At 27.1% G+C, this 23,939-nt stretch overlaps 2 protein-coding genes across 7 annotated transcripts in view; one reads left to right on the top strand and one right to left on the bottom strand.

Moving 5' to 3' along the window:
* Positions 1-23,939, bottom strand: part of LOC123259406 — a 32,557-nt gene that overhangs the window by 5,644 nt on the left and 2,974 nt on the right. The gene's annotated exons all lie outside the window — the stretch shown is intronic.
* On the top strand, positions 3,421-7,512 carry LOC123259457 (defensin coprisin-like). Its single transcript, XM_044720002.1, has 2 exons — positions 3,421-3,591; positions 6,895-7,512. The coding sequence occupies exons 1-2, from the start codon at positions 3,489-3,491 to the stop codon at positions 7,131-7,133; spliced, it is 342 nt and encodes a 113-aa protein (XP_044575937.1). The 5' UTR covers positions 3,421-3,488; the 3' UTR covers positions 7,134-7,512.

Here is a 23,939-nt window from a genome sequence, read left to right as displayed (position 1 = left end):
ATTTAAATTACGGGTTAAATATTGAAGATATTAAAAAATGATGAGTACTTTTTTGTAGAAAATTAAATTTCCTATCAATTTTATCGTATCTTGCGTCATTAAGGCGCAATAATTAATTATTAATAATAATTTATTTTGGCAGTTCAAATTTAATATTAATTTTTCCAGATTTTCTATATAAAATTTAAATTACGGGTTAAATATTGAAGATATTAAAAAATGATGAGTACTTTTTTGTAGAAAATTAAATTTCCTATCAATTTTATCGTATCTTGCGTCATTAAGGCGCAATAATTAATTATTAATAATAATTTATTTTGGCAATTCAAATTTAATATTAATTTTTCCAGATTTTCTATATAAAATTTAAATTACGGGTTAAATATTGAAGATATTAAAAAACGATGAGTACTTTTTTGTAGAAAATTAAATTTCCTATAAAAATAATCCTCATCAATTTTATCTTCTCACATTTTTTAGACAGAATAATAATTTTAATTTTTGATGTATTTATTTATCAATTTTTGTATTGCATTATTATTATTATTATTTTATTAATTTATTAATAAACAAAGCAAAAGCTCAATTAAAAAATACATAGTAGAGTATAAAGAGAAGAGGGTTAACTGATTTTTTATAATCTTAAAATAAGTGGAGAAAAAAAACAGAAAGAGGAAAGAGAAAACAGGGAAGTATCTTTATTCTTTAATGTTTTATTAAAGCAGAGCACCCTGAGCTTGATAGGACTCGGGACAGCTTATGTTGTTTATGTGATATTTATTTTTTATCAGCAGTTCCGAGAATAGGTAGTCGGTAGTTACCGTGCACTATATCATGTACGATAGGAGAGTACGTACTACGTGCTAACGAGAAACAGAGATAAATTTATGCTGAGGATGCTCCTCTTGTATCCGCGACAATATAATGCGAGTATTCCCTCCTATATTAAGTCAAAAATAATAATCTTTTATCGTTGTTTTTAAATTTTTTTTCGGATAAAATCAACCTTTAGAATTTGAATTTTAAATCGGGGCTCATTGAAGATTTTATTCATTTATTCATCAAGTTTTATAGGATGTAATAATATCAATAGTATTATCGGATATCTATCTTGTCATCGTCATAACCTTTATAATTTATGCATCAGAATATCAATATTAATTAATCCATTCTTCTGTTTTATCAAATATATAATTCAATGTAGATTTCACGATTAATAATTCAATAATTACCTCCGTATAATTGATGTATGCATATTTTAGTATTATTGATTTTTGTTATTGTTTTTTTATAGAGATTCAAATTTTCTGGTGAATTAATTTACAACGAATTTTATTATTATGATCTTATAATTTTAATATATTATGATTTTATATATAATGACCTAAATAAATTTTATATATTTATATACTAACAAAAATAAATATGAAACTTTAAATGGAATTGAGTATTTTTCAATAAATTAAACCTACATATAAACACTTTTATTTAATTAAATAATAATAATAAAATAATATAAATAAAATTTTGCTTTATTAAATAATGAATTTTGTTAAAATGCTCTGTACTTTCTTAAATATTGACATTTATAAAGATATAAGCTCATCCTGATGTTACACTCATCAAGAGCATTCATTTGAGTACCCACATGCATTTTTATATATTTTTCATATATACATATTTATAATATATATAAATATATGAAAAATTGATGTGGATACTCAAATGAAAGGTCTCGATGAGTGTAACATCGGGATGAGCTTATATCTTTAAAAATATCATTAGTTGACAAGATAGCAAAGTCAGTTCTCAATTATTGACGTTTTTTAAGATATAAGTTCATCTCGATGTTATACTCATCAAGAGCTTTCATTTGAGTACCCAGATGCATTTTTGATATATTTTTCATATATACATATTTATAATATATATCAATATATAAAAAATTGATGTGGGTACTCAAATGAAAGGTCTCGATGAGTGTAACATTGGGATGAGCTTATATCTTTAAAAATGTCAATAGTTTACAAGATACAAGGTCATTTCTTAATTATGTAATATATATATAACATATATTTTAAAGATATAAGCTCATCACGATGTTATACTCATCAAGAGCTTTCATTTGAGTACCCACATGTTTTTTTTCATATATTTTTCATATATAAATATATATAATATACATAAATATATAAAATATATGAAAAATTGATGTGGGTACTCAAATGAAAGCTCTCGATGAGTGTAACATCGGAATGAGCTTGTATCTTTAAAAATGTCATTAGTTTACAAGATACAAGGTTATTTCTTAATTATGTGCCTAAAAATAGAGTATTTTCGAATGCCGCTTAAATAGATAGATAGATAGATAGATAAAAAATTTATTTGGCTCTGGAACCTAAGCTCCCTCAAAGCCATCAATATTTAAATTACATTGGTTTACATAGGTTACAAGATTACTTAACTAATCAAAGATTTACAATTAGATTTAATTTCAAATGTTATAAAATCCAAATAGATTATTTAATACAAACTTAATTTAAAGTCATAATAATTCTACAAGAAAAAATATTTAAATAAGATCCAAAATAAAGATTGCAATTGTTAATTGTCATGTTCAAATACTTATTATAATAAATTGATTATCGATGAGAATGATATGAAACCTTCAAAACGCACAAATTCAATTCAAGACCTTTGCAATGACACTAAATTTCACTAAAAAAAACCGATTATATCATATAACTATCCTGGATACAAAATTTTTCTTATTCTCTTAATAATACAGATAATAATAAAATTTTTATTGATTATACTATTATTATTATTATTGTTATTATTATAATTAGAAATTAATACAATTTAATTACTTAGAGTGAAATCAAGCAATACCATAATTAATAGGGAGTTTAATTAAATTATTGATGAAACAATGTTCAAGTACGTGGAGTTTGGAGTATGGAGTACGGAGTGTGGAGTGTGTTTAGAGTAGAGTAAAGTGAACGATTTCCTTGACTGCCTACTGGCCAAAGTCCTTGGAATTCGCCGAAGCATTGGATCTTCAATCTCCGAGTGCGTTTGTAGATTCACCGGACACAAACTGAACCGCACCAGGACACGCGGTTAAGGTTTCCTTCCTCGCCCTCCCTTCTATACATATATACCACATACATACAAATACATACACACTCACACACTCATCAAATACATTAATAATATAAAATAATATCACATAAATTTTCTCTCTATATATCCCCGCAATTATTTTGCCGCAATTTGATCCTTTAACACCGGAAAACCATTTGATATATCATTTTGAGATTAAAATCCTATTTTTGCCAACATTTGCTCCACATCCTCGTCCATTTTTTCCTTTTTCCTCATTCTTAGGTACCATATAAAAATCGGGATCTCTCGGACTCGCTCCATTGCATACCGATCAGTGAACAAAGCTACAAATTTATTGAAATAAAAATAAATAAATTACAATGAAGTTGTTAATTGAATTTATCTTCGCTTCGTGTCTGATCGCGAGTATTTCTGCCGCTGCTGTGCCGAATAGAATCTTCGAGCGTGACGCCGGAAGTGATTGTCAGTTTATTTTTAAATTTTCAATTAAAAATATTTGCACGGAAAAAAGTAAACTGTAATAAATGATAGTCGACTTATAATAAGTAATGATCAACTGCTAAAAATTATCATTTCAAACAGTAAAATCGTGATTTTACTATTCACTTTATAATATTTATCATTTAAACACTACAATTTATTTTTAAATGGAAGAAAATACTATTTCAAACAGTAATATTCGCTATGTGAATGTCGAAAATGTTAAAGTATAATAATTAAGAATTTTGACTTTGATATTTATCATTTCGTACCTAAAAAAAGATCGCATGGTATGTAAAAAGTATAAAATACACACGCAGAAACAAATTTTGTTTAGATAACCTAAGATATGTTGTGGTAACAAATGAATTTGTTAACATAGGGATAACAAATTATAAGTTAAAATAACAAAATTTTGATTATAACAAGTTAATGGCTGCGTTAAAGTTTACTAAGGGCCAGTTTTTCAATCCGGGATAAAATTTTATCCGAGATAAAAGTACCGCCAATAAAATAAAAAAGAAAATAAATAATTCAGCGACGTGATATTGCTCTCAATTAGTTCTCCATGAATTTGGTCGTTTGTTTAAATAAAAATAAATAAATATATCATAAAAATTGTGTCATTTAAATTATTTTAAATTAATTAACACAATTATAAATTAATAATAGATATGTCAAACGCAAGATATGAGCTCGAAGGGCTCAAAAGCATAGAACAGCTACCTCTTTGAGCTCATAAAGCTCAAAATAACACATTAATTGTAATTTGGAGCTTGAAGAGCTCAACAAAATTATAAGTGCAATTTCAAGCGCTTCGGTATAGAATTAGCGGGAAGTTACAGGGATCTCCTTCAGGGTCATCCGTTTTCCTAATTTTTATTTTATTTATTTACAATCAGGAAGTTGTCACAGTTGGAGGTGAATATTTCTGTGACATGTGGCTAATGTTTATTTATTTTAATTCAAAATAAGTGACTGAATTCAAGGAGAATTATTCGTAGGCAATATCACTGTGCTGAATTATTTATTTTTTTTTTATCATAATGGCAGTACTTTTATCTCGGATAAAATTTTATCTCGGATCGGAAAACTGGCCCTAAGCTCTTGGCAGATCTTAGCATATCTTGTAACAGCAACTTAAAGCAACTATATTATTTTTTTAAAAAATCTATAATAAAACAATGGAAGGTATATTTATTTAAGTATGTCTAAAATTAATTTTTTGGTAGATAAAGTTAGCCCTGCTCAGAACTTAGTAAACCTGAACGCAGCCATTGATATGTTATAACAACAAAACAGTTTTGTTACTATAGCTAAATCTTTAAGTTAATTCGACAAAATACTTTAGTTGGTATAAAAAATTTTTTTGTTGAAACAGCAAAATTATTCTATTAAAATAACAAAGAGAATTTGTTGGAGTAACAAAGACAATTTGTTAAAGTAATAAAGAGAATATATAATTTAAAAATATGCTATAATCAGCTGTAGCTGATTTGGAAAATATGTTAAAAACAAATTAGTTTTGTTATTGCAACAAAATGATTTTGTTAGGGCAACAAATTGATTTTGTGGATTAGCAAATTGGTTTGTTAAACAGTAAAAAATTTTGCGTCAATGCGTCAAAAAATTTTGTGTTAAAAATTTTTCTGTTAAATATTTAACACTTTTTTGTGTCAATTTAACACTTTTTTGTATTAATTTAACACAATAAATGTTAAATTTACATACAGTCAACGCTCTCTGTATTTGACTCGCCCGTACAGGACCATTCTCTGTATTTGACTCGTCCTTGTCCATAAGAGCTGTGTAAAATCGTCAAATACAGAGGAAGAATGTGGTCAAATACAGAGAGCGGTCAAATACAGAGAGGTCCAATACAGAGAGCGTTGACTCTAAAAGTGTTAAATATTTAACACAAAAATTTTTAACACAAAATTTTTTGACGCAATGACACAAAATTTTTTACTGTGTAGTACAACTTGAAACATTTTGTTAATGCAACTAATGGATTTGTTGCTGTAACTACACTCATTTGTTACCAGAACAAATTTTTCAGTTATCCCATCTTTTGTTATTTCAACAAAATCGTTTTATGCGTGCAGTTACTAAATTTCTAATACAGGCAACGTCAATATTTACAAAGTAAAATGGTAAATTTTAAACGTAATGCTAAAAGTCAAACTATAATTATTGACCTGCTTGGACTGGTAAAATATATATTTTAAGAGTAGAATTTTTACTGTTTCAAATGTTAAATTCTCCCAGAATGAGACCAGCTTCTCTTCATTTGAATTGCCCTTCTCCTCATAGTATGGACTATATATTGAAATGGCAATTTTTACTGTTTGAAACTGTAATTTTTTAAGATGAGAGAGTCGTTATTTACTATAGTGACAGCTACGAATCACTTATTTTCGATATTAAATTATAAATTGTGGCTTTTATACTTTCTACATTAAGTTCTGTAATATTTATATTTTTGCCACCCCGATGTCCGGTGTACTGTTTGAAACAATAAAAAGGCCATTCGGCAGCCGAAATGGAAGTAGATTTCACATAAAGTAAATTTTCATTATAAATATTAATAATAATTTATTTATTTATTAATTATATATAATAATAACAACATAATTTATTTATTTATTAATTATTATATAATAACTTAAAATTTTTTACATTTATTTTCTTTTTACGAATTTTTTATTTTCAATATTTTAACACAAAATTTTAATTTTATATTATAACATAATAAAATACAAAAATTCGATAGGTTATTTCATTCAAAAGTTATGCGCGAAAGAATCAGCCAAAAAGTAAATTTTTAGGATTTTGAAAATTTTGAAACCATATAATTTCTGAACTACTTGACCGATTAAGCTCATCTTTGAACTTGGCCTTGGTATTTGTCTAAAAATGAAGTATGTTGAGTTTGAAAAGGATCCATTAACAACTATAGACGCTATCGTCCGGATAAGCCGCGTTATATCGTATATATATATATATATATATATATATATATATATATATATATATATATATACATATATATACATACATATATAAACTTTTGAACTAATGGCATTTTCTGAACCAGCTTGACGAACTAAGTCAGAAAATACCAAAATTTTTCAAAAGTTGCGTCATGAGGACAAATGCAATAGTTAGATTTCTATGAAATCTACTAAAAATTAACCGGAATCCGAGTGAATTTTACAGTTTACTTTTTTCCGTGTGAAAATATTTAATTTATTTTTTTATTTAATTTATAATTCTATCGAGCAGATGCCGAGCCAGCCGCCAGTGAAATAGACGACGTCGGACCCGCGGCCAGTGAAATAGACGCAGAAGGCCCGGAACTAGTCAGAGAACGTCGGCTAACCTGCGATTTGTTCTCCTTCCAATCACAGTGGGTCTCGCCTAATCACTCAGCTTGCGCCGCGAAATGCATCGCTCAAGGAAAACGCGGCGGGTCTTGCTCAAATGGAGTTTGTAATTGCAGAGGCAAATGGTGGGGTAAATAATTGAGGTTTTTCATCGGCTCTATGTTCACTTTGGTCACCGGATAGTCAATTTTATTACATATGATTATTATTATCAAATATTATAACAAAAAAATATACTTTAGAGGATTTTACTTGTTCATTTTTTGATATTTTACAAGGATTTATCTCTTATAGTATGCTTCGCTCCCTTTTTTATTAATTTTTGCCCCTTCCCGCTTTTTTTTTAATTAGAAATAATTAATATTATTAATATAACAGACTTTTACGAATTTTTAAGCCTCACTTGTGTGAAGAAAAAAATTTTAGTAATTTTTTACTTGAAGATTATCAATTGTTTGCTATTTTTAGTAGTATAAGAAAGCAATGTACCAAAAATAATAAAAATTTGAGTAATTAATTATGTTTCTTTCTTATTGAATTTAGTATTTTCATTTTTAAATTATTAAATTTGAATAAATAGTATTTTTAATCGTATTTTTGATATTTAAATTTTAAGAAGAAAAATTTTTTTATTTAAATCATTAAAAATTTTAATTTAATTCATTTAAAAAAAAAAATAAACATAAAAATTGACTAATTTATTTATTTATTGTATTTTTTAAAGAAATTTCAATAAAATTAGTCATGAATAAAAATTTTTAATAATTAACTTAGAAAAGTTTATTATAAAAAAAAAATTTAATAAAATCTCATATTAAAAAAAATTTTTTTTATGGCTTGAATAATTAATAATTAATAATTAATAAATAAATAAATAATAAATAATTAATAATTAATTGATAGTTAAAATAACTTAAAAAAAAAGATTAATAAAAATTAAAAAAATTACATATTAATAAATTTGACATTTAAAAATATTTATGCACATAATTCTGCTTAAGCACACACTACAGGGAGTTACCTTTGTTGATATTTAGGTTTATAATCGCATTTGTTGGTTATCGTATTTCGTATTACGTACCGACATAACAGACGTTCGGTATTGAATGTACGCATTGAGCTCTAAGCTGGCGATGCAAAACGTATTTGCACAAAGCTCTATACACATAATACGTAATATGATATCACAAGGACCGATAAATGCGCTCGATAATTTCGGGGTAATAAATTTATAAAATTGCCGATGTTTACCGAAGAAACCGCTGCGCCGGCTCGACAAATACTCCCTTTTATGTTTACCGCAGTTTAAATTTGTTTGATCTAACTATAACTGTATACATATTTTGAATATCACATTATTGGAGAGTTTCAATTTCCTTTAATTAAAAATTCTTTAACTATCGGGCAAACTTTCAAAGTTCCTACATGTATCCAATATCTATTTTTGCACTTTATTGCCATCGATTCTGATAAAAATGTCTCGAGTTATGTGCTAAGTAATTAAAATTAACATTATCCTCGAAATTTATGCGAATTTCAAAGTTATAACTTTAGGTGTGGCTTCATAAGGTTCGGCCGAAATGAATTATTACGATGTCATTTATTTTTTAGCTATTCAATGATTGGAAAATTTTTTTATAATTTAAATTAAAATAAAATTTTTTTTGGAAAATATTAATAACCTATATTATTAAAAGAATAAGTGCAATTTTGTATCCAATGATTAATGTGTTCTCATCAATAGTAAATTTATTATGATAAGTATTTAAGCTCCATTCAAAAATGCTCTATCGTTAGATATATAATTAAAAAATTACCCTGTATCTTGTAAACTATTGACATTTTTAAAGATATAAGCTCATCCCGATGTTACACTTATCAAGACCTTTCATTTAAGTACCCACATCAATTTTTCATATATTTATATATATTATAGATATGAATATATGAAAAATATATGAAAATGCATGTGGGTACTCAAATGAAAGCTCTTGATGAGTGTAACATCAGGATGAGCTTATATCTTCAAAAATGTCAATAATTAACAACTGACTTTGCTATCTTGTCAACTAATGATATTTTTGAAGATATAAGCTTATCCCGATGTTACACTCACTAAGACCTTTCATTTGAGTACCCACATCAATTTTTCATATATTTTATATATTTATATGTATTATATATATGAATATATGAAAAATATATCAAAAATGCATGTGGGTACTCAAATGAAAGCTCTTGATGAGTGTAACATCGAAATGAGCTGATATCTTTAAAAATTTCGATATTTAAGAAATGACCTTGTATCTTGTGAAATATTGACATTGTTAAAGATATAAGCTCATCCCGATGTTACATTCATCGAGACCTTTCATTTAAGTACCCACATCAATTTTTCATATATTTTATATATTTATATATATTATATATATGGATATATGAAAAATATATCAAAAATGCATGTGGGTATTCTAATAAAAGCTCTTGATGAGTGTAACATCGAAATGAGCTGATATCTTTAAAAATTTCGATATTTAAGAAATGACCTTGTATCTTGTGAAATATTGACATTGTTAAAGATATAAGCTCATCCCGATGTTACACTCATCGAGACCTTTCATTTGAGTACCCACATCAATTTTTCATATATTTTATATTTATATATATATATATAAAATATATGAAAATACATGTCGGTACTCAAATGAATGCTCTTGATGAGTGTAACATCGGGATGAGCTTATATCTTTAAAAATGTCAATATTTAAGAAAGTACAGTGCATTTTAACAAAAGTCATTATTTAATAAAGCAAAATTTCATTCATTTATTATTAATTTAACTTAAAATCATTTAAATTATTTTTTCCTAAAAAATCAATATAATAATTCAAATAATATATGCTTACTAAAAATGTAATTAAATTTTGCCCACGATTTCTTTAAAATCTTTATCAAAAAAAAAAAAAAAATAATAAATTAATATTTGTACCAAAATATAAAACTTACAAATAATAATTTTTGTAGAGGGTTTGTTAGTGATTAGACCAAAGTAAAAATGGACAATAATTCTCCATGACAAGTATCAGCCCTCACCGTGACCCTGACGACATATTAACCCGCTGTAGCCATGATAAGTGTATTTATATCCTGAGGTAAAGTTATAATATTCCGCTCATCTTCATCTTGGTCTTTTCTCAGGTTATGACCGCGTCAGATCCGGATGACGACAGTAGTGCTGGATATAATATAGGCGCCGACGGTTACTCTATCGATCGACGTAATTCCTCTTTACTTTCATTGGACGCACTGCGACTGGTCTATAACTATAACTACAACTACGACTGGGTTTACTTCAAGGGCTCAATGGGAAAAAAAAAAAATTTTTTTTTTCATCCCCGTACCGAATTTATTTATAACTCAGTTTTTTCTCCGATGCGTGCTTGTATTTAATGTCAGTAGTCAGCACAGGTGGCAGAGTACATGCAACATTCAACAAATTGATTGCTTGTCGATTTATCGAAGAGAATGTACAGTTTGGCCGGAACAAATCCGCTGGACAGTAATTCACCAGTCACTAGCGTTGAATTTGTAATTTCATTACTTGTTACACCTCGCCTTCTCCACATCCTGTTGTTCTCTCGGGCGTTATTGATTACTATATTAAATACACATGTAATAACAAGGATAATAAATAACAATAATGATAGTACGTGTGTACGTAAGCCCGGACAGGATGATGCCTGAGTTCGGGGGTGTAACAGCTTTGACGCAATACCGTTTTATTTCAAAAGGGCTTTGGTTTTTAAATTCAAGCGCACTTGACGTCTTTTTGTACCTCACATTTGTTCACGTTATGCTGTTTAAATATTTCACATGCCGGATAAATATTCTTTTTTTATTTTTCCTGTTGGAAAAATAAATAGAATTGAATTTTTTTTTATTGTTTAGTAGGCGATTTATTTTAAGTGTTTATTTGACTTAGGAAAAATAATTTATGGTGAAGTTTTGATTTTTTTTTATGAATTATACGATCATTTTTCATCCTTTATTTTTTTTTTTTAACTTATAAAATAAATTTTATTGAGCATTAAAATTTTTTTGAATTTTAAAATTGAAAAAATAAAATTATTTATCATTACTAGCGACCTTGCAGTCTAAATAAATAAAATTATGCTTTATTAAATAATGACTTTTGTTAAATTGCACTGTACTTTATTAAAAATTGACATTTATTAAGATATAAGCTTATTCTAATGTTACACTCATCAAGAGCTTTCATTTGAGTACCCACATGCATTTTCATATATACATATATGTAAATATATAAAATATATGAAAAATTGATGTGGGTACTCAAATGAAAGGTCTCGATGAGTGTAACATTAGGATGAGCTTATATCTTTAAAAATGTCAATAGTTGACAAGATAACAAAGTCAGTTCTTAAAAATGACATTTTTTAAGATATAAGCTCATCTTGATGTTACCCTCATCAAGAGCTTCCATTTGAGTACCCACATGCATTTTCATATATTTTTCATATATACATATATATAATATATATAAATATATAAAATATATGAAAAATTGATGTGGGTACTCAAATGAAAGGTCTCGATGAGTGTAACATCGGGATGAACTTATATCTTCAAAAATATCATTGGTTGACAAGATAGCAAAGTTAGTTCTTAATTATTGACATTTTTTTCTAATATAAGCTCATCCCAATGATACACTCATCAAGAGCTTTCATTTGAGTACCCACATGCATTTTCATATATTTTTCATATATACATATATATGAATATATAAAATATATGAAAAATTGATGTGGGTACTCAAATGAAAGATCTCGATGAGTGTAACATCGGGATGAGCTTATATCTTTAAAAATGTCAATAGTTTACAAGATACAAGGTCATTTCTTAATTATGTACCTAGAAATAGAGATTAAATTTATAATAAAATTAACTTTATTGAAAATTTTGAAATTTATGATCAAAAATTTTTTGTATAAAAATTAATGCACGTTAACTTCTTTTTTTTTGGTCTGTCAATAATATTTATATATTGTTTTTATTAAAAAAATGCACCCAAAAATTGAAAAATAAATTTTAAAAGAACTTTTTTACTAAAAAAGTTCTAAAAAATTCTAAATTAAATTTTGTACAATAAATTAAATGCAAAAATTTTTGAATTACTAAATAATGTAATTAAAAAGATGACCATTAATCATTTTTTTTAAGTTTGTGGCCATTCTTTAGTCACATCACTAGCTAATACATACTTTGTCTTCACTCAGTTATTCTCGGCTTGTATTTACACCAAAAAAAAAGGTCAAATATGTTCCAAGAAAAAGCTAGGGCGGATGGACACCGCTAATTCTCTTTCCTCCCTTATTTATTTCTGGACTTATTTTCCCTTTAATTCACCGAAGGGCTTTATTTTTTTTCCAGCTTGTAATCAAGGACATTTATTTATAGCTTAAATATGGATACGAGAACATTACCAGTTCAAGTGATGTAACGTAATTAGATTTGTCTGATGAAATAAAGTAATGAACGATCTGTGGAGTTTTATTTCAGCGAAAAGCGGTTTTTAGTTTCGTGGAATAAATTGTGGAAGTAAAAAAAAGCTAAAGAGAGTAAAGATGAGAAATATTAAGTTGAAAGAATGTGTATTGAATTTTCAAGGGAATTGTTTTATCTCTTGTATTATTTTTACCGCTGTTATTACAGTAAGCTCGAGTGGTTTTTTTTTATTTTATCTGGTATTTTAAAAGGTAAAAATGTACGATCATTAGTACGATTGGTCGAGATCCGGGATTGAAAAGCTTCCGGCGGAATACAGGGATGATTGGAAACTTCTTCACCCTATTCCTCCAGCTGTGCAAGAACACTCTTAATAGAGAAACTCTTTGAAGAGAATAACTGCAGAACCTCTGGTGAAGCTCAGAAATAAATACATTTTTTATCGGAAAGTATATAATACTAAAAAAAAAAAAAAAAACAAAAAATAAAAAAACTACTGTAGAAGTACAAGTATCGGAAAATGGGTTTCACGCCCACCACTTGTATTCCGCTTGCGTCTTTCGTGTTCGGCAATAAATTAATTTCGCACTTGGTATTTTCTCCTTTTTTGCTGAACTGTATTATTGCGGAAATCCTATTTTATGAAAAAAAAAAAATTGTTTATGCTTGTGAAGAGTAACATATGTTTGTGAATAAAATTTGTGTAATTTTTTAAAAGTCACCTGTGAACTATATATGATCATATATAATTTTTATTGGTCATATACATCATATAAGACCTTATGCAACTCTTAAAAGTAAAAAATAAAACATATATGCTCATATATAATTTTTATTAATCATATATATCATATAGAACCATATATAACATTTATAAGTCTTATATTATTAATATTTTACCGCAAATAAAATTTTTACAAGTCACATGTGTCATATAGAACCATATATAAATCATGTGTAATTTTTATATCATACTTTTACGTCATATATGGACTATATGTAATTTTATTGGTCATATATGTCATATAATACCACTTGTAATTTTTACAAGTCGCCTATGAACTATAAATGATCATATATAATTTTTATTGGTCATATAAATCATATAAGACCATATACAACTTTTACAAGTCAAAAATAAAACACATATGGTCTTATATAATTTTTATTAATCACATATATCATATAGAACGATATATAACATTTATAAGTCTTGTATGAATCATATGTAACCTTAGATAAAATTTTTATCGCTCACATATAAAACATATATGCTTATATTTATTTTTGATTAGCCATATATGTCATATGGAACCATATATAGACCATATGTAACTTTTTCAAATCACATATGTTCATATGTAATTATTACAAGCCACATATATCATATAGAACCATATATAACATTTATAAGTCTTATATTATTAATATTTTACCGCAAATAAAATTTTAACAAGTCACATGTGTCATAAAGAACCATATATAAATCATGTGTAATTTTTATATCATACTTTTACGTTATATATGGACTATATGTAATTTTATTGGTCATATATGTCATATAATACCACTTGTAATTTTTACAAGTCGCCTATGAACTATAAATGATCATATATAATTTTTATTGGTCATATACATCATATAAGACAATATGTAACTTTTACTGATCAAAAATAAAACATATATGCTCATATATAATTTTTATTAATCACATATATCATATAGAACCATATATAACATTTATAAGTCTTATATGAATCATATGTAACCTTAGATAAAATTTTTATCGCTCATATATAAAACATATATGCTTATATGTAATTTTTATTAGTCACATATGTCATATGGAACCATATGTAACTTATACAAGTCATATATGTTTATATGTAATTATTACAAGCCACATATATCATATAGAGCCATATATAACATTTATTAATCTTATATTATTAATATTTTACCGCAAATAAAATTTTTAAAAGTCACATATGTCATATAGAACCATATATAGATCATATGTAATTTTTATATCATATTTTTACGTCATATATGGACTATATATGACCATATGTAATTTTTATTGGTCATATATGTCATGTAAGACCATATGTAACTTTTACACGTCACCTATAAAGTAAAAATGACCAGATAAAATTTTTATAAATCACATATGTTATATAAGATTATATGATATTTTTATAAATCAAATATGAACTATATATGTTCTTATAAAAAATTTATAAGTCAAATTGTTCAATAAATATTTTCAAAAAAAAAATAATTTCAATTATTAAGTTCGATTTAAATAATGCTAAAAATAAACTATCCGCTATAAAATTTTTTATGTGGGTTACGACATCCCTTGACCGTGGGTCTCGATGAACTTATAATTTCTTGTAGCTCGAATATATATATGATCATGATTATGCAATAAATGACGATTATAAATGAATCAAACATGAAACACACATGTTCATACATTTATTTTAGAAATAATAATAATTAAAAAAAAGACAATTTTTTGAAAAAGTTAATATTGATTTTAAAAAGATCAAAGCAGTTTGAACTTTATCTAAAACCCCCAAAATCACTGTCGCATCTTTTATTCAGGCCATAAATTCTATAAATTCGGCACTATGGTACACGCAAGAGTTTGAAAAAAATTTGGTCCTTTATAGAGCCGCATTCAAATTGAATTTCCTATCCCGAGGCTTATGATTCAATGAAGAATATTAAGGGACGTTTTATATTTTTTTTACGGCGGTGAAATGGGTTTTGCGTAGCTCGCTGTAACAATTTATCTCCGGTCTCGTGTTCTTGAAGTATAAAATATTGAATATTAAACGTAAAACATAAAACAGTATCCAAATAATATGATATGATATATAGGGAATATTTTTAATCAATCTCGGGGAAAAACATTATTGGATTTATTTCTAGATTCTCTCCTCGCTCAAATGAATTCTAATTAAAATCAATATTAAATAACATGTTGTATAATAAATATCTATATTCTCGCCACTTCAGTTGTTCAATCATATTATATATAAATCTCCAGTATTTGTTCTGGATTATATAACTTGTCATGCAAGCTGTCTTGTTTACAATTTCCCGATTAAGCTTTAATAATTCCGATGTTATAAAACTGGTTTAAAAATTTTTTTAATTAATAATAATTGCATAATTTTCCACGATTTAAATGAAAGGTTGTTGTATTGATCCTGGAAAGAAAAAAAAGGTCAGAATTTTCCAACTGGCGCCCAAGTAAAAGTAATTAACGAGATTCGTATCGGCTTTTATAGAAGGAAACAATCTCAACAAAGTATCTCAGAATAAATTTTATTTCTTTTGTGGAAATTCGTTCGGCAAAGGGAACAAATAATTAAATCGATAGTTGTTTTATTTTATTCAGTCCTCCTTTGTTCAGTCTTCGGGTAAATTGGGAGTGAAAATGTGTACGGTATATATTTAAAAAAATAAAAAAAGTAATTTTAAATAAAGTTTAAGTCGAGCTTACTTCCCACTGATTAAGTGAGGGAATCGAATCGCGAAGGGATTTTTTTATCTTACATTATACAAATTTATACGGGGGTATTTTTATTATTCGGGTCTGCTGGCTGCTTGGGGGAGAGACGAGGAACAACAGTTATTTTATTTTGTTTAGTTTTATGGGACATATGTAATGTAAAGATGAAACGTCGGTTTGTATCTATTGGATTTTTTGGTATCGGAATAACTATAATAAATATAAATGTATGAATGTATCTTTGGTCGTGTGTCTACGTCATCAATATAAGTTTAACAAAAAGTAGACCTGGAGCGAAGATAAAAACGTTAAAAACGGAACTCAGCAAAAAATCCCTCGCCCGGGTGATCTAATTCCGGCAGGAGATAAATTTCCCAAAAAAAGCTATTGAGTTTTAAAACATTTCAAAGTCTCGTGTGGATTGAGTTAGTTACTTGTACTCACTTGAATCAAACTAGCACAAAAATTTATTATTATTATTATTATTATTATTATTATTATTGTTGTTGTATATTTAATATATGAAGATCGGTGTTTTAAATTTATTAAATCGAAGATAGTTAATATTATAAGCCGGACTACCCGATCCAAATTGTTGGATAATGACTACTTTTTCATTATTATTTCTTCACCATAATATTTTATCGGTATGAGGTCTCATACAATCAGAGAAAATTTAGGTGAAAATAACAATTAAAATTTGTTTTGACAATTATTATTAGAGAAAGATGTAATTTTTTACTCAGTGACTGAAAAAATAATTCAGATAGCCCAGACCAGGACTAGAACCTGGATCTTTTTGGTAATGCGCCAAACGCTCTACCAGATAAGCTATCCGAGACCTTGGATTAATTATCTTTGATTTAATAAATTATTATTATCATTATTATTATTATTATTATTATTGTTGTTGTTGTATATTTAATATATGAAGATCGGTGTTTTAAATTTATTAAATCGAAGATAGTTAATTATTATAAACCGGACTACCCGATCCAAATTGTTGGATAATGACTACTTTTTCATTATTATTTCTTCACCATAATATTTTATCGGTATGAGGTCTCATACAATCAGAGAAAATTTAGGTGAAAATAACAATTAAAATTTGTTTTGACAATTATTATTAGAGAAAGATGTAATTTTTTACTCAGTGACTGAAAAAATAATTCAGATAGCCCAGACCAGGACTAGAACCTGGATCTTTTTGGTAATGCGCCAAATGCTCTACCAGATAAGCTATTCGAGACCTCGGATTAACTATCTTTGATTTAATAAATTATTATTATTATTGTAATTATTTTTTTAAATAATTCATTTTTTACTCAAAGATTAAAGTTAACCATTTAAATTAAAATAATACAATTTTTTAAGCAAGCTATTTATTATTATTATTATAATTATTACTATCACTATTACTATTTTTTAAAATAATTTATTTATTGATAAAATATTAAAATTATCCATTTAAATTAAAATAATGAAAATTTTTGAGAAAACTATTTTTTATCATTATTGTTGTTGTTGTTGTTATTATTATTATTATTACTATTTTTTAAAATAATTTATTTGTTACTAAAATATTTAAATTAACGATTTAAATTAAAATAATAAAAATTTTCCAACTAAATATTTTTTATCATTATTATTATTTGATATTATATTATCTGTATAATTGATACAATAAAAAACATTTAGTAGTCATTAAACTTTTATTATATCAATTTAAATTGACATTATTGGAAAAGTATTTGCGCGAATAGTTTCAAATAATAAAAAACCATTAAATTTTTCCTTTTATTGAAAAAATTCTACACTTTTTGATTTTTACCCAACATTGAGCATTATTAATCTGCGAAAAGTTCTCTAAAAAAAATATTTTTCAACATTTGTAGATAAAAAAAACCCTTTTTTACAATTCACAAAAAATATTTTTAAAAACAAAAAACTTTTATCAATATTTATCTACTTTTAATATTGTAACCAACTCGTAGATAGAACAAATACAAATTTCAATTTTTGTTTTTTTTAGCGAATAAACAAACCGTGACAGCACAGAAAAATTATTTCAATTCAGTAAAATTTTCTTCCCTATCATATTTTCTGAAAAAAATTTATTTTTGATAATTCTATTATTTTTCATTATTTTAATAAATAGCAATTAATTAATTTATTGTCCTAAAGGTAAAGTTTAATTAAATAAGTCACTAAAAATCAGTTAAGGTTAATTTGTTTAAGTTAAAATTAACTTTTTATCAAAAGAAACCTCGGCAATATAAATAAAAAAAAATTTTTAAATTATATTGCACAGAGTATAATCCAAAGATTAAGATCCGAAGAGACGAATATATAAAGTACAAAGTATAAAGTGGTTATAAGGGTTTTATTTATAATACTCGGGAGAAGAGAAAATCCCAAGTTGTCTGTTTAGTTCCTGAGTGGAATAAGCTTGCTGTGACAGAGGCAATTGTAAACATTAAACAACCACAATGTATACTGTATTCAAATAATCTCTTTCTGTTACTAACTACATATTACTTTTGGGGACTTATCCGTCCATTATTTACCAACAACTTCAAATAATGATAATACACGGGAAAAAAAAATTATTTTTAAGAGTTTCATTGTCTTGAGTCAAGACAAAATATTTTTAACTTCCCGCTAAAAATCTCAGATTTTCAAAAATCGGGAAGTTATTGTTTTCACCCCGTTTTGCAAAAATCGAGTTTTCATCAGATCTCGACGTTTGAAGGTCACAGGAAGCTTCCCTGACTATCCCCGCGAGGTTGTCACTATGTCTGTATGTGTGTGTGTGTGTGTGTGTGTGTGTGTGTGTAAGTATGTGAATCACTTATAACTTTTGAACGGTTAAACCGATTTCATCGCGGTTGGTGCCATTCGAAAGGGCTTCGCCAAACTTAGATTTCCTGAGAATTTGAACCGATTCGGACCGATAGATTTTGAGAAATTTTGAAAAATCTCAAAAAAAATTAGAAAAAAATCATTTTTGAAAGTGGTTTTTGGAATATCTTTTAAACGGCTCGATCGATCAATTTCAAAAACTAATCAGCTCTTAAAGTCAAAAACCACGCCGATCGGCGCTAATCCGGTCAAAATCGGTTGATTCGTTCGAGAGATATCAGAACGAAATAAAAACCGAAAAAACCGAAAAACTGTTTTTTCACATAACTTCGTCATTTCTTCTCGGATCGTTTTTGATGATATAGGATAATTTCAGAGGGTAAAACCGCGTCGATTACCGCCGAAAACGTGGAAATCGGTTGATTAGTTCGAGAGATATCCTCGACGAAATATTTGGAAATAAGGATTTTTCAACATAACTTCGACATTTTTGGAATAACTTTCAAACAGCTCTACCGATCGATTCCAAAAACTAATCAGCTCTTAACATCATAAAACCACGTCGATTGCCACCAAGCTGGTCAAAATCGGTTGATTCGTTCGAGAGATATCGTGAACGAAAGAAAACCGAAAAAAGTGTTTTTCCACAGTTACTCGAAATTTCTAGTTTGACCAATTGAAACTTAGAAATTATTTATAAGGCTTAAAAACTACGTAGAATGCCGCCAACCGCGTAAAAATCGGTTCATTCATTCAAAAGTTATTGCGGTATGAACATTCAAAAAATAGTGTTCCATGAAACTTCTATCAGACTTTTGAGCTCAAAGAGCTCAAAAGCATAGAAAAGGTATCTTTTTGAGCTCGGAGAGCTTAAAACAACACACAGATTGTACTTTTGAGCTCGAAGAGCTCAAAAAAGCGGCCAGGTATTAACGGAATTAGCGGGAAGTTGCAGGGATGGCCTTTAGGGTCAACCGTTTTCCTAATTTTTTAATCAAGTAAAATTTATTTAAACCAAGAAAAATTATAGTTTAAGAATTTTTCTACACAAATTCAGAAGATAAAGTTCTTAAAAATAATTGTCTTGGTTCAAATAAATTTTTTTTGGGTGATAATTTAAAAAAGAAGTTTAGGTTGAGTGCAAAAAGCCTCCAGTCAGCGTTTATTTTATATTTTTGACCCTACTCTTGATTTCTTGAACTATAACTGGTACTTGTTTAGTGCTGAAATCTCAAGTTTCCATTTTAATGAGAGGGTTTACAAAATCTTGAGGAAAATACCCAATTACTGTGTCTATAAAATATATATACCATAAAATTTATTATTATTTTAACTTTTCAACATAAAGTTCTTATTATTGACATTTTAAATAAGTTTATAGAATAATAATTATAAATTAAAGTATTTTTTACGTTACATCAATTTAAAAAAAAAATTATATTTTTTTCCGCAAATAAATATGCAAAATGATGAATTTTCACAAACGATTAGCTCACAGAATTAAATTAAAACTCATAAAACCCCTTTTTAAAACCGTACATCAAATTTTTCAATAACCTCCGAGCGAAAATAGCCTAGAAAATATTATCAGAGAAATAAAAATTCTTTTTTTCGTGTATTTGTGAATTATTATCCTCGTTTTTTATTAATTCTCTCGAGGGCGGAGCCTTTCGGAAATTAACTCGAGGAATAATAAATTAATTTAAAAATGAAAAATAATTTTTGATTATGAATAAATAATATTGTAAACAAAGTCATAAATAGAAAATAATTAAAAATGAATTTATCGAAAGTTTTAAAGCCTAATTTAAGTCACTCTTAAGTACTTTAGAGACGCAAGGATGTAACTTAAAAAATAAAAGGCCATTCGGCAGCCGAAATGGAAGTAGATTGCATGGTGAATAATAAAAATACTACTAGGGTTGCATACGAAAAAAAAATAAATTTCTGTTTGATTAAACAACAAAGACGTCAAAACGAATGCAAAAGTAAAATTTCATTAAATCTGTCTGAGAAAGCAGGTGATTTTTGGCCTAGACTGATAATGAGGTACACAAATTAAAAGCTTATTTAATAAGCTTTCAGATGCCATTTATAGAATTTTGATAAGATATCGCGTTCAATTGTAATTGCACGAAAATACGGTGAAAGTGAAAATTTTTGCGATTTTTGAAAATTTTTGAATTGCTATTATTCCTAAACTATTTAATTTGGAGAAATAAATAAGTACACAAATTGCAGCTTATTAAATAAGCTTTCAAATGCAATTTACAGAAATCTGATAGGATGTCGCATTCCATTGTTATTGCACGGAAATAAGGTAAAAGTGAAAATTTTTGCGATTTTTGAAAATTTTTGAATTGCTCTCATTTCTAAACTAATCGATAGATTTGGCTCATCTTAGAACTTAACCTCGGAAATCGTCCTAAGAATAAGTATGTTACGTTTTATTGAGTTAGAGAAGAGACAATGCCGATTATATCGTATATATATAAACTTTTCAACCATATGCATTTTCTGAATCCGCTTGACGAGCTGAGTCGAATTATAGAAAAATTTTTCAAAAGTTCCGTCATGAGGACCAATGCAATAGTTAGATTTCTATGAAATCTACTAAAATAAAAATTACGGATCCATAAATACAGACACACAGACGTCCAGGAAATATTATTTTTAATGTCATTATTGATAATGTTAAACAAAATGATTGTTATTGAAATATATTTAATAAAAAATTTTTTTAAAAAAAATCTATTTCAGTTTTGAGAAAATTGCTTTTTTTGACATGTCGAGAGTAGAGCACTACCTCAAGGTTCGCTTTTGAGGCGTGCAAAATTGTAAATTTAAAAAAAAATAATCAATTATTTGGTATGAAAATTTTTCAGGGGATGCAAAAGCACCTAAATTGTTATATAATAATAAATAAAGTTATCGAGTGAATAAATGAATGAAAATAAACTCCTCGTATAATAAAAATGTAAATGAAATATTGTCAGACGTGTAAATAAATACCATTGTAAGCTCATGCAAAGACTGTCGGGATAAAAACTAATGGAATTTCAGTGTTCTGGATTTCTTATGGCTGCAATAAGGGCCAGGCTGGCTCTTACGAGATCTTTTCGCCGAATTTACTTCAATAAAATAGAGGAGAGATTGTGATAAAAGGAGACGATCAAAATGAATAGATATATGGATATATATTCGTATAGATATAGGTGTTAATAAACGGTCACGTAACACATGTTATGTCGGTCGAAATAAAATAGGCACGTGCGATGTACTGTGTAGAAAATAAAAAATAAAAAAAAAGAGGGAAAGGAAGAGATATAATATAACAGCAGAGAGGAAAGTATCGAGCGGCATAATGTGATGCAAAGGTCTCAACTACAGCGTTGCTAATTCGCGTCGTTAAAGACTCGACTCAAGGTAATTTCTGAACGACTTTAGAATTTTTCCAGGGGTTGGAAATTTAGTCATCAACATTTAACAGCCATAGGGTTGTTTTCATTAATTAGACCCGAAATGCTCAAGCAATCTCAAGCTAGATATGCGTTTACATTTAAATTTTATTATTATTATAATTATAATTGTAATTATAATTACGATTGCTGCATGGAGAAGGATGAAACAGTTGACATGACACTTAAGCCAAGTTAACTGTCATCGTATCGTCGTAAACTCGTTAAAGCTCGGCTATTAAATTTTTTTACTCTTCTTTCCTCCAAAAGAAAGAGTTATGGGTAAAGTTTAGAGCTTGAGATAGTATTTAAAAGTATTTTGTTTTAATTTAATAATAACTTTATTGTTTTTTTTTGTGAAATATATTTCTGTGGGTTGCTTAATTAAAATAAAAATTTATTTTTGTACTTAGTTTGGAAAAATAGAAAAATTCAATTAAAAAGAGCTGGATGGAAAAATTTTTAAATTGAAATATTTGCGTAGTAATTTCAGTGTTGATGTGGACGGTAATAATTTGATAAACTCAACGGGTATGTAGACGCGAGCTTATTAGATTCCAATGTGTGAGAAGAACGGCACGTTATGTATAGTGCTTGTCTACCAGTCCTGGGGGAATCTAATTTTCGTGGATTCCGTAAATAACTCTCGTCGACTGGTAACTCGATAAATAATCATATTGTTTATATTGTTATTATTATTTTTCATGTTTTACATTCGTAATTAGGAAAAAGTTATTTGAAATTTAAATTGTGGGTTAAATATTGAAGATAGGAATAAATAATAAGAATAATTTTTTATCAAAAATTTAATTTTTTAGAAAAATGGTTTTCGTCAATTTTATCTTGCGTTATTAAGCCACAATAATTAATTTTTAATTATAATTTATTTTAGCAATTAATATTGATTTTTTGAGTTATTTATTTGAAATTTAAATATAGAAAATATGGAAAAACTAGTAAAAAAAACTGCTGTGACTTGTGAAGTATAAATAAATAAAATTTTGCTTTATTAAATAATGACTTTTGTTAAATTGCACTGTACTTTCTTAATTATTGAGATTTTTTAAGATATAAGCTCATTCCGATGTTGCACTCATCAAGAGCTTTCATTTGAATACCCACATCAATTTCTCATATATTTTATATATTTATATATATGAATATATGAAAAATATATCAAAATGCATGTGGATACTCAAATGAAAGCTCTTGATGAGTGTAACATCGGGATGAGCTTATATCTTTAAAAATATCAATAATTAAAAACTGACTTTGCTATCTTGCAAAGTCTTGTATGTGTACATGCATTTTCATATATTTTTCATATATACATATATATAAATATATAAATGTATCAAAAAATGATGTGGGTACTCAAATGAAAGGTCTCGACGAGTGTAAAATCGGGATGAGCCTATATCGTCAAAAATATCATTAGTTAACAATATAGCAAAGTCAGTTCTTAATTATTGACATTTTTTAAGATATAAGCTCTTCCCGATGTTACATTCATCAAGAGCTTTCATTTGAGTACCCACATCAATTTTTTATATATTTTATATATTTATA

The sequence above is a fragment of the Cotesia glomerata genome, linkage group LG1 (assembly GCF_020080835.1).
Source record: "Cotesia glomerata isolate CgM1 linkage group LG1, MPM_Cglom_v2.3, whole genome shotgun sequence".
Classification (NCBI taxonomy): domain Eukaryota; kingdom Metazoa; phylum Arthropoda; class Insecta; order Hymenoptera; family Braconidae; genus Cotesia; species Cotesia glomerata.
Note: the sequence above shows the minus strand (reverse complement) of the source record. Positions and strands in the feature narration are given on the sequence as shown.

Bases quoted from the DNA above. Each gene is read 5' to 3' on its own strand.
- LOC123259457 (XM_044720002.1), top strand. From the start codon at position 3,489: ATGAAGTTGTTAATTGAATTTATCTTCGCTTCGTGTCTGATCGCGAGT. The intron at 3,592-6,894 runs GTCAGTTTATTT...TCTATCGAGCAG, and splicing joins GCGTGACGCCGGAAGTGATT to ATGCCGAGCCAGCCGCCAGT.